The sequence below is a fragment of the Monopterus albus genome, unplaced genomic scaffold, assembly GCF_001952655.1.
Source record: "Monopterus albus unplaced genomic scaffold, M_albus_1.0 scaffold20.1, whole genome shotgun sequence".
NCBI classification, from domain to species: Eukaryota; Metazoa; Chordata; class Actinopteri; order Synbranchiformes; family Synbranchidae; genus Monopterus; species Monopterus albus.
Window position 1 is genome coordinate 2,320,665 of NW_018127900.1, and position 16,010 is coordinate 2,336,674.

The following is a 16,010-nucleotide window of genomic DNA, read 5'->3' on the forward strand; positions in this document are numbered from 1 at the left end:
TAGTTTGTTTGACAGAAAAGTGCAAAAGCTTCAGTGTCAAACACCAGAATAAGAGCCCCTTTGGTTTGGGATACTGGGTGTAAATGCTTCAGAACCTCCTACTGATGTATTGTCAGTGTTCGCTAGTAACCCCTAATGGTTAACCACATAAAGGTTACTACATTAGTTATTGAGGAAATACAGCAGCTTATTAACATAAGCTCTGTCTGGCACCAGCCTGATAAGCAAACTGATGTGTGTATTGCCTGACTTCAACAGAAATATTGATTGCTCATTATCTTAATCAATAAAAGATATTTTATTAATGGTGCAATAACGACAGTATCCCCACATCATTACCGCATTTGTAATATATGTACACTCTTGGCAAGAAAACCAGCATGTGAACTGTGTAGCTACTAGTAAATAAACTTGAAAGATAAGATTGCATCAACAGACAAAGAAGAATCTATGTGCAAAGTTTATTTTTCCCTCTACAACTGACACACAGTGGTTATGGCTACAGTGAGTGTAAGCACTGACACTTCACCTTGTCCTGTCTCAGTTGCACATATCAAGCAAAACTGACCACATAAGACAGCAGGCAACAATGCATGAGGTAAAATGCACATTAAACTGTTCCTTTATATTACATTTTGTACATTGTATAGTGGCCACTGTATCACCAATTGTGTGTTGTCTTGCTGTTTGTATACTGTATGTTAGAAAAGGAACCAGGAAATTGATCAGTTCAGTTTAATTAGACAACACTACTTGTCCAAAATAAATTGTAAATGAATTGTCCAAAATCCTGCACCACCCCGGAGTTCACTGCTCTTTCACTTACGACACAAAGGTACAGTTTCATGAAACAGCAAATATACTGTATACTGAACACATTTCTTCATTATTTGCCTTTGCTGACAGCACACTGGGGAGGTGATTTCACTAAGTAAATACCCTCAGATTTTCTCTGAACCAGTTCAATCATGTGATGGCCTACAGCACAGACTGTGTTATGTAATAATGACGGCCTTAAACGCCCCAGAGAGGCACCTGTTTTATAAGAGGCAATGATTATAATGGATGCTTATCCAGAAAACTTTTATCCTAATCTGATGATAAATTCTGATATTTGGCTAGTCAGTTTAGTGACCGGGATGCTGCCTATCAGAAGATTAATGCTTCCATAAAAGAGGAACAGTGCAGTGTCAAAACACTGCAAGGTGATGAAGACTCACCTCTATACACTGGCGTACAATTCTGATAGCCATATCCCATTTTATTTTCTCTTATCCTCTATCAGTTATACGCCCTGGGGCTCGAACCCAGAGCCTTCTTGCTGAGAGGCAACAGCGCTAACTGCTGTGCCACCGTGCTGTATGAAATGGCTTTTACATTGCGATTTTCCTCTGAGCAACAAGCAACAAGTTTTTTAAAGTGATTTCTTGTGCTCTCTTCCTAAAATAAAATAATGAGATTGAAGATGGAAGAATTTTGTCTTCCAAAGAACAATCTTAAGTAGTAACAGAACTGCAAGGTTAAGGCACTGGTGCAGAATTTTTCATTGTTCTGTGGTCAGCTGGTCAGAAGGACTCATTATCTGACCGTCCTTCCAGACTGCCCAGAGACCTGATCTGCTCCAGAGTCTCCCTCCCAGGATATGCTTTCCCCTCTGACCCTGACTGACCTACTGTCACTAGCCTTCCCTGTCCTCTGTCCCTTGACCATACTGATTCCACCGACTCTGCTTTGTCACTTATGTCACTAACACTTGATCTTGTCCCATGAGACCCATTGCTTTTGGAAGCATGACTGTGAGCATGGCTGTTGTTGAAACCGTATCCATGGGAACTTTTGCTATGATGAGAATTGCTCTGGTGAGAGTTGCTGTTGTTGTGGTTTCTTGGTTCAGTGTGAAAAGTTTTACCGAAGGAAACATTATCCAAGGATTTTTGGCTATGGAAAGTGCGCTCGGAGCCTGAGTCATGCCGAGTGTCAGGCTTGGAATAATGATCTAGTTCCTCTTCTCCAACTACACCAGGGTCTCCTGCAGATCCAACAGCCTGATTAAAGGTCATATCTAGTGGCCTGTCTTCAGATAAATATTGCTTGACAGAGGATAGAGGTCTGGGAGTTGTGATGCCAGCCAGACCACCAGGAAGAGCAGGCAAGACGGTGCCTACCTAAAGACAAAAATTGAAGAATTGATAAGGAAACTGTAACAACAAAGAAAAAAAAGGTTTCAAGTTATTAATGCGATACAGCCTAGTGATACTACTACTAAAAACATAGTGGGGGAACTATAACAAATCAACAGAGGACATGATAAATCTGGTTGTCTTAGCACGAGTAACATGTCGAATTATAGGACACAGCTTCTCATGGAGTACTGTGAAACAAAAGTTGAATAAAATATAAATCCCCAAACATGTCATAGAGCTATTATATGTTAGGTACAGTTAATCCTTATCTGCATCCGATGCGCTGTTACATTGTGGGAGGTCCAGAGGTTTAGCTGTACTAATCCATTATATGCTTATGTCTGTATTCATTTTATTCACTATACTTCTTATATTTACTCAGTATTGTTGTGTTGGCTGACCATGAGGTGATCTCAGTGGCCTTGATAGAGAGAAAAAGCTTATCAGTCTGTTACTTGAATGGCTGCTCAGACTAGACAGAGACACTGAGGCACCGGTCGTGCTTCACAGGCGGAGAGACAGAAGCTGTCTTTTATGATGTTATGTTGAGAATCATTCATTTAGTTTATTTGTCTAACAACTGACAGTACACAGGCATTTAATCTGTCTGGTGAGCTCAAATATGTCATCTGTGGATACTCGCATCAAATCAATATTGTCTGTCATTTTATGACAAATTAATACATTCACAGTTCCACATCATCATCTTGGAGTTGATTCGCTGCTGTTGTTTTGAAACTGTTACATTCAAACATCAAACTGAAACGCTCACTGCAGGTATAGCACAATCACCTGCCACTGGCATGCATTTCCAAAACATGGTTTTGCAAAGGCTTACCAAAGATGGAGGGGAGGTCTTTGCTCGAACATTCCCAAACTCGCCTGTAGTTAATGATGCTAAACCATCCAAAGGTGGTCTTATTGTAGAGGAGAGCTGAGGTCTTTCCAGAGGTTGAAAATCTGACTTTCCAATTCCAGCCACTGAAGCCAGCTGACCTAAGCTACAAAGAGAAGAATGCCATTAAAATTAAAGGCTCTGGAGTTGCAACGTTAATTTTATTAATGCACAGTTGAAGTGTATGCTGAAGTAATCTGCAATATTTAATTCATAAATGTTAAATACCATCTTACATACATGCTGCCAATTTTCCCCACAGCAAAAAAAAGTAGACAAGGTAATAATGGAGAAAGGGCAAGGTGCTGCAGAGTAGAGGACAAGACTATTCTTTCCACCAGGTAAAATGATAAAATAAAGGGGAATATAATGAATAAGTTAGTTACAGAATAACAGATGATTCCAATTTAAAACTGCCAGAGGAACTGACTGTGGGGTCATTTTGTCAGTAGAGAAAAATCAGGAAGGGGATAAGCAAGGTAAATACAGATAACAAATATGGCAGCAAACTTATGTTTAAGGACAATACTGGCAGGATTTAGTTCCCCACCTACTGACCGCACCTTAAGTCGCTACATTATTTTATGCTCCTTGAGTATGAATCAAAGGAAAACAATTAAAGAAAGGAATTCAAAACAAAAGTAAAAGTGTTATACAAATGGGCGGGTGGGTCACAGTGAACCTCATCCTGTCAGACTGAAACTCTGGAATCATTGCCAAATATCAAACATAAAGGGTATCAGAATGAAACAAAAACTGCCCAGTATTGAGGGAAACATGGCTGCCATCTTACCCGCAGTCAATGAGAGGTTATCCTTCTCATTATGGTAAATGGTCTCATACTTGTATAGCCACTTTCTATGCTTTTACAGCACACTCAAAGCGCTTTCACATTATTCGGCCATTCACCCATTCGCACTCTCAAGCACTCACGCATTCACACACCGGTGACATCACCGGGAGCAACTGGGGGTTCAGTGTCTTGCTCAAGGACATTTCGACATGTTGACTGGACAAGCCGGGAATCGAAACGCTAATCCTCCAGTTAGGAAACTGTTGCTGTTTGGGGGGTCTCCTTCTTTATCATTATCATATTGATGAACATCTGCTGCCCTGCTTGGCGTGGTTTTCTGCACGTGGGCAAATCTTATGATCAACTGACAACAAAAGGAGGTCTTCTGGAGAACCCCCCCCCCCCCCACAACACCCAACACAATTATTTGCAATCGTAAACACGCTTAATGGCATCCATAGCAAGTGTCTTTGTATGTGGTGTGAACTCAGTTTGATGTTTACAGTTTGCTCATCTCATACTGTTATGAGACAATATGATAAAGCAATACCTTACTAATACAATGATTTTCTATTGTATGGACCCCCACCTAATACATGTTTTCAAAAAGTAGTCAGAGCAAGGTAATAACGGAGAAAGGGTTGGGTGCTGCAGAGTAAAGGACAAGACTTGTTTTATTCTTTCTACTGAGTAAAAGGATAAAATAGTGGGGAATATGACGAATAATAACAGGTGAGTTCAACTTAAAATGCCAGAAGAACTGACTGTGAGGTCATTTTGTCAATGGAGAGAATTCAGGAAGTGGATGTGCAAGGTAAATGCAGATAACAAAGATGGCGGCAAACCTAGCCCATGTTCAAGGACAGCACTGGGTGGATTTAGTTACCCACCTATTTAAAGCAGCTTAAAGCTCTAGATTCAAAACAACTCAGCATCCTTTAATGGTCCTTGAGTCAAGGTAAACAATCAGAGGAATGAATTCAAAACAAAGGTAAAAGTGTTCAAATAAACAGGAAGCTCAGTCACAATGAAACAGCCCGTCAGAATGACAGTGGTGGCGCAGTACCAGGTTATCACACAGAATAATCACCTTTATTGGCCAAGTTACACACAAGGAATTTGTTTCCGGTACAGAACCGATGGCAGCCATCGGCGGCGCCAACTCAACCGATGGCTCTAACCATCGGGGGCAACGGGGGGGGGTTCAGTGTCTTGCCCAAGGACACTTCGACATGTGGACTGCAGGCATCGAGATTCAAACCTTCAACCTTCCTGTTGGGAGACAACTGCTCTGCTCCCCCCGCACCACTGTCGCCTCCAATAGTGGAAGTAAACAGGACCAAAAATAGATGTGTTATAAAGGGCATCTCAGAATGAAACAGAAATCTAACTACACACTTACAGTCAAGAGCCCACTTACAAAAACAAGCCTTGCGTATTTTCAACTTATGACTAAGACGTTAGCTTAGAAAACTGAGACAGTGCAGCATCACTAACAAATTGTGGCAGGGGTTTTTAACTGGTGGTCCACGTCCCCCTGGTGGTCTGTGAAGACATTGCAGGTGGTCCCTGACCATGCATTCATTAATATAGTTTCATTTTGGCAGACCAAAATGTGAAAACTGGCCAAACCAGAGGAAATCAAGGAAATAATGGAAAGGCTGAACACAGAATCGAATCAGATGTCCAGTGGAGAAAAGGCAGGGATAGCCTTTGGGGTGATGGGTATGACGGCAGTGGTGATAGTAGTGGTGGTACTGCTGGTGAAGAGGAGGAGAAGATTGTCTGGGTTTGTGACAACTAGAGGCTATAAGGAAATACGTGGAGAGGATTTCAGGATTAATATAATGCCCAACTGGCCTATCCACCAGTGGTCCTCAGGTTGCTTCTTAAGCCGAGCAGACACTGTATGGATTCAGCCCAATTTTAGACCAGATTCAGTCGTGCTCGATTACTTTTAGAGTCGGGCTGAATTTCGTCCCAATCAGTTTTCCTTTGGCGTACAGTGTGAGCAGGGTTCTGGCACCTGTTTTATGACCAAACAGTCTCCCAACTGCTCAGATGGATTTTCAGCATGTCAGAAATATGGTCGTACGTGTTGCAGATCCACGGTCCAAAGCTTGTAGGCATGTCAGAAATATGGTTGCAGATCCACGGTCCAAAGCTTGTATGCAAGTGCACTGAACTAAGACAACAACATGGCACAGATCACATACTGTGGAGAGAATCAACTGAAACGGGGCCATAGACTGGATATAACTTATTTATAAACTGTAAATGGACGAGGCAAATTGAGCTCTGTACGATGCATATTTACTTTTGCTCTGTGTCATTTTGTGCTGGCAGTAAACACATGCTTGTCAGTGCTAATTTGCATTAAACAACTGCTATGGTTTTAACTGGTAATTTAGAAGAAGCTGGGACAATCTTTGCAAAATAAAAAAATCATATGTAAATTAAGTACAAATGTAAATATTTGTAAATTCATTACCCTCAGCAGTTTTTGACTGTTGGTTGACAAAAGAAACAATTATAAGGCATCACTCTGGGCTCTGGCACCTTGTGAACATTTAGCTGTAACAGTAGAGTGGTCATAAAAAATACACTGAAAACATAATTAAATAAAAAGCACCACATGACAAAGAGAAACCTTAACAGCTAAACTAAATCAAAACAACCCTGTATAGATAGTCTATCAGAATGAAACTGTGCTTTGATCTTGTGTAACAGATCTTCCAGTGGTAAAAGCCAATATTTCTCAATATTGTAACTCATGGATACATAATGAAACTGAAGGTTCACCAGTTCACTAAGCAGGTATGGGACTGCCAAATGTGATGTTGGTCAATACTAATGAATGAAAATGAAAAACCGCCTTAAATACAACTAACATTTTCTGGTGCTTTATAACTGATGTTGACACATTTTATTTGATTAAATAAGACTGATATAACAAAATCCCAGACAGGTTGGTTACAAATTTTCGCTACTTATTTCAACTAGGCAGTAAAGACGGGCAACGTCTATTGAATTGGCATGGGACTATGTCTACAGTAAAACACTGTGATGGATGATGGCATCGTTCTCTACTAGGCAGTATAAACTCTGATACTGGTACTGTGAAATTCAATATAATTAGTGTGAGTCGTGTTCTTTTATTTTGAAAAGAGAAGACTCATAAAAGGATATTTCACAGTGTGAAATTTATTATGTATTAACGTATCAAAATTAGCATGTGCACATGGATCTTCACTGTTTAGGATAAACAGAAAAGACTGTCCTAAAACAAAACCATTCATAAGTGCATAAAATAAAAATCACCCTAACATTAGTCTAACCAATCAACTACTGAGTCTCAATTCTGTTAAATGTACGAAAAATAAGCAAAAAGGACGTTTCATGGCCCAAAACCTTATAAAAAGGAAGTGTGCTTCGTATAGTTCATTGCGCGACCTAGCTTTCATTTGCTCTTAGTTTTCTGGAATAATGTGTATATTTCAGTCGTTTTTGTTGAAAATCTAGTCAATTTTAATGAAATAAGGATGTCTTTCGTGAATTAAGATATTATCTGTGTGCATATTTACTCAGATTTACACTGATCTCAGAAATGACCCTTGAGACCCCAAAAAGTCCAGACACACCTGAACCCAGAACAGAACTGGCACAGTCCGTCAAAAGAGAAATACTGTACTGGCCAGTTTCAACAATACCCACCCAGCATCCTCGAGGAGATCCAGGAAAGCATGAAACTTGGTAAATGAGTTCTCAATGCTTTGAAGGACAGCCTCGTCTTCAAGAGCACTGAAAGCAGCTGGTGCTGATGCAGAGCCAGTGGCTGCAAGTGCCACTGATAGGGAGTGGTTGGCATCACGAAGACGGGCATTCTCTAATTCATACTGAATGTAAAAAAACAAAAAGACAGAATAAAACTGCATGTTACAAACCAGCCTTTTGCTTGTTGAGTTACAAAACCAATTATATGAACATAACACAGTACTGTACCTTAGACCCATGCACAGGCAAACGTTACATCCAAGTGTTTCAAAAGCACAAATTAATTTGGAGTTATAATGCCAGTAATTATCCAAAGGCCACTCTAATGTGGCCGACTGACTTTCTAGCTATACAAGAATGCTGTGGAATAGAAATCCTACTGTGTCATAACTTTGGCACTGACTAGAGCTGTAAAGTTGCAGCAGAAGAAGAAAACAGAAAAAAAATATGGCACTGGCAGGAAAATTATTTGCAAGTATTATCTAGATAATTATTACCTCCATGAGCCTTGACTCAGCTTTCAATCTGGCTCTGCGCTCCTCTGCGAGCCTCAAACGACACTCTTTTAGCTCCATCTGCAGGACATACAAAGCTCATACACGCACAGACACAGCATGTTCCAAGTGCTTCATAGTCAACTGTTAGTTCCAAAACTTTGCTGCTGTGGCTACAAAACATTAGTTTCTGATTGGGAACTAGCCTGTCGTGACTGACCTGCATAAGTTCAAACTGCCTTCCAGTGATCCTGTTCTGAAGACTGCGAGAAGATGGTCTCTGCTCCACTTCCACCACCACCACTTCTTCTTCCTCTTCCTCATCCTCCTCTCCCTCTGAATGTGATTCCATGTTAAGCTTCACTGTAGCTGCACCCTAAACAAAAGCATGTATTTCACATTCTGGAATCAAGTGAAAATAGTATTTGCATTCTATTCAAATTCTTTGCAAACTTTTACTGTTCCTGTTAGACCTCTGATCTTCTACTCCGTCATTCAGTGGCAGATACTGTATATATAAACAATCTAAAACTTTGAGAAAACTAACCTGAAAGCTTTGCTCAATGGCACTAACTCCAGGAGGCAGACCTCTGCAACAAAAGCATCCATTATTATACAATTGCAAAAGAAAATAATAGAGGACATGATAAACTGTTTGCAGTCTCCTGGTTTTCTGCTTAGTCATGAAATGTGATCTGATCTTCACCAAAGTCACAAATATCAACAAACTCAAGATGTCTAAGCTGATAAAACACAAATAGTCATGATCGTTCATGTCTTTATTGAACATGCCCATTAAAACTACAAAGTGACAGTAAAAAAAATAATGGCAGTAGTGTTTTAATAACTGGTTGAACCACCTTTGGCAGCAATAACCTCAAGCAAGCACTTCCTGTAGCTGTGGATTAGACCTGCACAACGCTCAGGAGGAGTTCTAGACCATTCTTCTTCATCGAGCTGCTTCAGCTCAGCCATATTCTTAGTACGCAATGCATAGCGCTGTGTGTTCGTCCCAAACAATTCTACCTTCATTTCATCTGTCCACGGGACAGTTTCCCAGTAGTGCTTGGAGTGTCAGGGTGTTGTCGTGATATGGCTGACTCATTAACAAAGACGTTAACCAACTCCACTGAATCCTTCAAGTTAGCACTCTGTAATAATTCTTTAGTATATTACTTGTGTGGCGTAGAAGATAATTATCTATGAATGTAATTATGTAGAATGTTAACACTCAGTAATAATTCTGTAGTATATTACTTGTGTGGTGTAGAGGATAATTATTTATGTAGAGATATTGCTTAGGACTTAAAAGTTGTAAGATGATGTCATGGGGTAGGACTAGATAAGTCTAACTTCTTCCTACTCCGTTCAAGCATGTACTAGGTATAAGTAAATTGATATTGGATTATTATTGTTGGATATGTGTGAAATTACATGTGTTGACATATCAACTGTTTTACATGCTTGAATGAATAAATCAAATCAAATCAAATCAAGTCTTTAGCTGTTACTTTAGGCTTCTTTTTTACCTCACTGAACATTCTCCGTTGTGCCTTTGGAGTGATCTTGGCTGGGCGTCCACTTCTATGGAGAGTAGCCACAGTACCAAATTGTCTCAATGTACAGACAGTACAGCCTTTCCAGCTACATGCAAATCAACAACTCCTGATCATAGGTCTTCTGAGATCTCTTTTTTTTTTTTTTTAGAGGCATGGCTCACATCAGCTGATGCTGCTTGTGAACAGCACGCTGACTGTTTGAGTGTTTAAACCATGGTAGATCTAAACCACATCTCCATTCTCCGTTTCATCGACCGGACTCCAGGTTTGCTAACACCTGACTCCAGTTGATGTTTAGTGACATCAGAAGACTGGTGTGGTCATTTCCACTATCATTTTGTAATAAAGACATGAAAGATCATGAGTGTTTGTGTTTTACCAACTTTGAAATATTGTGTTTGTTGATATTTGTTACTCTGATGAAGATCAGATCACATTTCATGACAAACTGATGCAGAAAACCAGGAGACCGCAAACAGCACCATTACCTTTTCTTGCGACTATTTGTCTTTGAGTCACCATCACAGTGACACTAGTAACTACATTGTTTTGCTCTGATAATTTGGTTCTATTGGAATTTTAAAATAATAAATGATATGTGTTATATCTATAAAAGTAAGACAGCTTTCTTTAAACTAAAAGTAGGCTGGTATGCCAAAATCTCCTCACCTCTGACGCCCAGCTCGAGCAGCAGCACGCCAAGGGACACAACAGGAGCGGGAATAGGGCTTTTGTGCCTGAGCAGCACCTGAATTCCGCCCTCCAGGAGATGCTCGTTTATGAGGGGCTGCATCAGAAGGACAGACTTTTGAAGACCTGAATACTAAAGAACAGATCTTTAAACTACAGGTAGTATTTTCTGGGAGCATTAGCAAATAGGCACTGTTTTTGAGCAACGACACAGTTATGGAAGCAAAGGCCCTCACAGTGTTCAGTGTATTTCATTTGGTGATGAGTGAATGATCCAGGTTCTGTTTTATGTGTAGTCATTCCTCATAATAGCCACCAGGACACAAGCAGGTTTACCATGACTTACTGTGCAAAAAAATTATTTAAAGAGCAATCTGTGAAATTTTGTCATTTCAATAAAGGTAAACTAACAAAACTTTTAATGTTCTAAGGCACTTCAAGACATTTTCTTTATACAGTGGTTATCAGAACTGTCTGGAGTAACAAAGGGTGGACAGAACTAAAATGATTTAAAGTCTTACCATGTCTCCATATGACTTAAAAGCCAAAAAGTCAAAAATAAGTCAAATAACTATACGATCATAAACACTATCTAAAGAAAATTCAACAATGTGCAAACTGGAGACTTTCTGATGTACATTGAGATTTAAACTACTGCACATCTAGATGCCTAATCTGCAGTTTGGGAGCAGACAACAGATTTGAGCCTGAAAGATGTGTGGTGCTAAATACAGGCAGGGGAAATCTAACACTGGCAACTTAAACAGATTGGGTCTGAATGTGAAAATGAACCCTTTTTTAACCTGGTATATACAAAATACTACTTCTTTTTAGCTTAACCAAGCACAGAAAGAAATGCATTGTGCTTGTGTTAATGAAAGAGGCTAGCCTTTTTTTTACTGGCTGAATGGTCACTCACATCACGAGGTCACTGCCACAAATATTTGTAGTTTATTTTGCTTGACTAAAAATAGAGTGGCCTTGATATATGACCTAGACAGACATCTATATTTGTATACATACTGTATATACCTATCTTAAATGTAGGTTTTCCTCTGAATGAACTTGGCAGTGATAGCCTCTTTGGAGGAGCCTTCTGTGTCTCTGTGGCTGCAGGCTTGATCCAGCAATACTGTAGTGCAACAAGATACAAGTCATTAAAAACAGAGACACAGCTACAGTCTGTCTCAGACACATATGCAAATACACTACAACACTACACCTAGAATCTGGATAGTTTTTGTTAGCCTTTAACAGCAGACACTGACCTCTGGTGACTGTCCATCAGCATTCATCAATACCTTCTCTATTATAGTTTTAATTAGGTCCTTGTCTGTAAAGGAAAAAAACAGCAGCAAAGAAAAATATTTTCCAGATTTGTTTTTTGTTGTTGTTGTTTTTAGAGACATTTCTGAACAGTTACAGAATTAAAGTAATCATAGTATTAGAGTGTAAGTATAGCATTTTGCTAGTTAGCATTCAATTTGGACAGAGCCTACAGGCTGTAATGTTTATTACAACCACAATCCAAAAGTTCTGTGTGGAACCAATAACACACCAGCATTAACTAATACTGGCCAAAACTGTATGGTGCACAAACAAGTAGAAAAGGTCACTGAGCTGACTCCTTACCAACTAAAGGGTTACTCCGAATATCCACTACACAAAGAGTGGAATTTGTTTTCAAAGCTTCCAGCAAACGACGAGCTCCTTCATTGGATAGCCCGCATCTCTGCAGATCCACAGCTGTTCAATAAGTCACAAAACAGAAATCCTGAGCAAATTTCCTGCAACAACAAAAAAATAGCAAACAAAAAACAACTTCTCTCTTTATTCTGCTGTATCAAACCCACAAACACCTACTAACCTTTAACCCAAAGGTCCTCAGTGAGTTCATGTGCAAGAGCAGCAGCACCTCGGTCTCCAATCAAAATGTTAGAGTTAAGCGTGACACGGCGGAGGCCTCTCATTCCCTCAAACTGTGGCTGTCGATACCTCAGGGACTCTGCCCATGCAGTACCATGCCTCTGCATTCCCTGATGCTGGGAAAGAAAGTGCATTCTTCTAAAAACATGTTTTTAATGCAGTCAACTTTTGGGGGAAAAAGGCTGGTTTAATAATAATGATTAATTACACCACAGTAGGCACAATCCATAACACATTAAAATAGTACGATAGGTTAAACCTTAAAAATAAAACATGACACCTTTATGATGTTGGCCATATGCTCTGCCCCCCTCCAGGTGAGACTGCACCCACTGAAATCCACTGTCCTGATGCTTGAAGAATACTTCACACTCTGGCAAATGACTGAACATGAAAATGGAGGTTTGAAAGACAACATGCTCACATAAAGTATAATCTTATAAAGAAAATAACATTGTGGATGTTCATACCCTCTAAGCCCTCATCAGTGATTGGACAGTTAGCCAGAGATAGGTTTTCCAAGGAAACACTTTTTGCCAAACCCTGGAATAAAATACATAGCTCATTTATTTTTAATCAAATTTCACTCTTAAACAATGGGGCTGTTCAAGTCAGTGTTTCATCCAAGTTTTATGTTCCACACATCCAACAGTATTCCCCACACTTTATGGTAAATTGGGTTATTTCTCAAAACTCACAGCTCAGAGTCTATTTCTGGTAAAAGATAAAAGTGGGGAGTAAATGTAGATGAGCTTATAGTTCTATTCCAGTCTTTCTAAACAAGTAGAAATTACCACAATAAAACAGTTAAAACTTCCCCATTTACACTACAAATCCTATTCTCGGTCTGTTTTTACCTTTGTCAAAGCGATGAGGTCCCTTTCTCTCAGTGGAAGTCCACTAAGATGCAGAGTCTTCAGGTTTGGAGAGACAGTCAGACACTCTCTCAGGGCCTTGCACAACTTAAATGTCATGTCCCTAGAGCGAATGGCAGGGATCTTCTTCCTGAAGCTCGATTTATAGTACCTTCTATCTGAAATTGGTGGTTATATTATTTTTTGGCAAAACTGTTAAGTCACTCAGGTTTCTAATTCAAATTATCCTGCACGTTTCAATAATATGGATAATTAAGAGGGTATACACTGTTGTTGTTTTTTCACTATTAGTTGATGTACTGGGTTCATTCTCTGCCTTACCTGCATCTCCAGAACCCAGACTAGCCCGATATGTACTACTTATTGCAATGTGATGCAGGTGTTTGTTGATGGAAATAGAGTTGAGGATGGGTGGCCAGTCTGTCAATTTAACTCTGTCTCCATTAAAGTCCAGCATCCCTTTGTCAAGGTTCATCTTGACAGCAGGAAGAGGAACCAACTCCTGCCTGGCACAGGCAAAATCATAGTATGCCACAAAGTCATGGGCACCCTGGCGCCGAATCGGAGCTCCATCTTGAACCATCTTCTACAGGGGAACAAAAATATTTTAAAAGAGCATTAAGGAATCTTTTCGCTTGTCAGAATAATTCAGTTTTTCTACATAAAATAGCTGCCTCAATCCATTTCTTGATTTATGTGTGTATGGTCAACATCCTTAAAAAAACATAACTATTGAAAGAGAAAAATGTCCCAACACTATTCACTTGTACTGTCTTTTATCACAACATTTCAATCAATTCTGAATCTTATCTTAAGGTCAACATAACCAATAAAATAGTCACATTCTGTGACTTGGCTAGAAATTTCAACTACAGTATGCTGCCGCTTCCCAAGGTTTTTTTCTGGTCATATAAGTAAACATTTTAATATGTTACCAAAAATGGTGACTGCCTCATAAACTAACACAACTTGACTGGTATTACAGCTCTGATATCGGACACAACTGGCCAGTAATGAATAGTTGTGTCTGTAGAGTAGTCATGTCCTCAGATGTCAATATTGGTACAACTCAACAGCCTTTCCTCCATAGTTGGCCTACTATTAAAAATAATGTTTCACCGGATTTCAGGGTAACACCTGAATGTCCACGTTAGCGCAGAGACACACCAAGCTGACGTCAAAGAACTGGCAATAACGAAGGCTGACCTCTGCGTCGCTGCGCCTCAATAATAATACGACATGCAAGTTGTTTTCCTATCTGTAAACATTAGAAAACTGGATGGGGAGAGTAACTATGATTTCTTCATGTAATTCTACTAATCATGTAATAAAATACCATAATCAGTAGTTGTTTACTATTACAGGACCACACATACATCTGCCGTCCATATCTGACCAACTCATCAGCTGTTCCTCACCTTTTAACTTGTCAGATTTAAATGTAACATCGAAGTCTCGTAGTAACTTAAAAGCTGCAAGACAGTTTGTTTAGCTAGTACTAAAAACTCACCAAGCGAACTGTTTAGTTGTGTCTTATTGCTGCTATTATCGCCGCTGTGGAGACGTGTTTTGATTATACGCTCCACTAGGTGGTTTCGCTGCTCCTTAACGGTAGTTATCATTAGCGCTATCTTAATGGCTCTGGCTCAGCTAAGCTAGTGGCGTTAGCAAGCTAACGCTCCTAGCAACCATACAAGAATAGCAGATTCCAGTCCTACAGAAAAACCGTGTGTTTATCAGTGCTTTCATTCAATATTAAATAACATTTCATACGAACTAGTACATCATATACCTTCCACATACACCCGAAGACTTTGGTTTCGTGGTACTACTTTCAGGTTGCCTTAACCACTCTTTGCAACTTCAATAGTCTGTTATTGTTGACGATGATGATCACCGCTCAAAAGTGGCGCTGTGGCGCCAGGAAAGCCACGCCCATTTCTCTTCCTCACTGTGAAACTCCATCGTAGACAGGGGGAATCGGTCTAACGCCCTGCTGCCACCTACCGAAGAGAATATAGACGTACATTCTCTGATCATAATGGATACCTTCGAGTGGTGTGTCATGTAAACTGTGTAGTTTCCTATTTTGTTGAACTCAAATGCGTTTCTTATACTATTGGCAAAAGGTGGTCTACAAAAGTAATGATCTTTCTTATGATTAGTGTGATTAAATGATTCATAAGTAATGGAAAATGTATTTGGCAGTCTGTTGTGTTTACATTATTTTGTCAATTTCGTGGAGTTTTGTCAGCTTAAAATTAGGAACACAAAATAAGTTAAGAGTCCAGCCTCTCTCAAGGAGTAAGGTTCCAGAGCCCGAGCTGTGCGTGGAGGTGAGCCCGACTATATCTAGCCGGTACCTCTCAACCTCCTGCACAAGTTCAGGCTCCTTCCCCACCAGCGAGGTGACATTCCATGTCCCCAGGGCTAGTCTCCGTGTCCAGAGATCGGGTCGTCGGGGCCCCTGCCTTCGACTGCTGCCCAATCCACTATGCACCGGCCCCTTACGGATCCTCCTGCAGGTGGTGAGCCCACAGGAGGACGTCCCCACGTCACTCGTTCGGGCTAAGCCCGGCCGGGCCCCGTGGGGGGAGGCCCGGTTTTTTGCCTGTCAAGGGACAACATTGCCTGTGATGTAGATGAAGCCCTCTGGATGGGCCCAGCTCAAAGACATGATCCTGAGGCAGAATAATCTTTCTGATGTGTTTTTCTTCTTCTCTTTTGATAATAACATGGTTTTTGGTAAATTCACCATACTTGGGTGTGATTTCTTTTGTTTTGTGTGTTTTTTACTATACACATACCTTTTTTTGTAACT

General features: G+C 40.1%; 1 protein-coding gene across 2 annotated transcripts; it reads right to left on the reverse strand.

Moving 5' to 3' along the window:
• Positions 1–410: 410 nt before the first annotated feature.
• On the reverse strand, positions 411–15,127 carry cep78 (centrosomal protein 78). Of its 2 annotated transcripts, none has more exons than XM_020593748.1 (16): positions 14,700–14,876; positions 13,511–13,775; positions 13,172–13,347; positions 12,785–12,857; positions 12,595–12,698; positions 12,256–12,430; positions 12,021–12,134; positions 11,657–11,721; positions 11,421–11,520; positions 10,368–10,485; positions 8,687–8,729; positions 8,360–8,515; positions 8,143–8,220; positions 7,586–7,767; positions 3,022–3,184; positions 411–2,165 (listed from the first exon to the last, which is right to left on the reverse strand). In XM_020593748.1, the coding sequence occupies exons 2-16, from the start codon at positions 13,770–13,772 to the stop codon at positions 1,566–1,568; spliced, it is 2,409 nt and encodes an 802-aa protein (XP_020449404.1). In that variant the 5' UTR covers positions 13,773–13,775; positions 14,700–14,876; the 3' UTR covers positions 411–1,565. The 2 variants fall into 2 exon arrangements, with proteins under 2 accessions (XP_020449404.1, XP_020449403.1); XM_020593747.1 differs by lacking the exon at positions 14,700–14,876 and adding an exon at positions 14,982–15,127 and having other exon boundaries at positions 418–2,165.
• Positions 15,128–16,010: the final 883 nt, after the last annotated feature.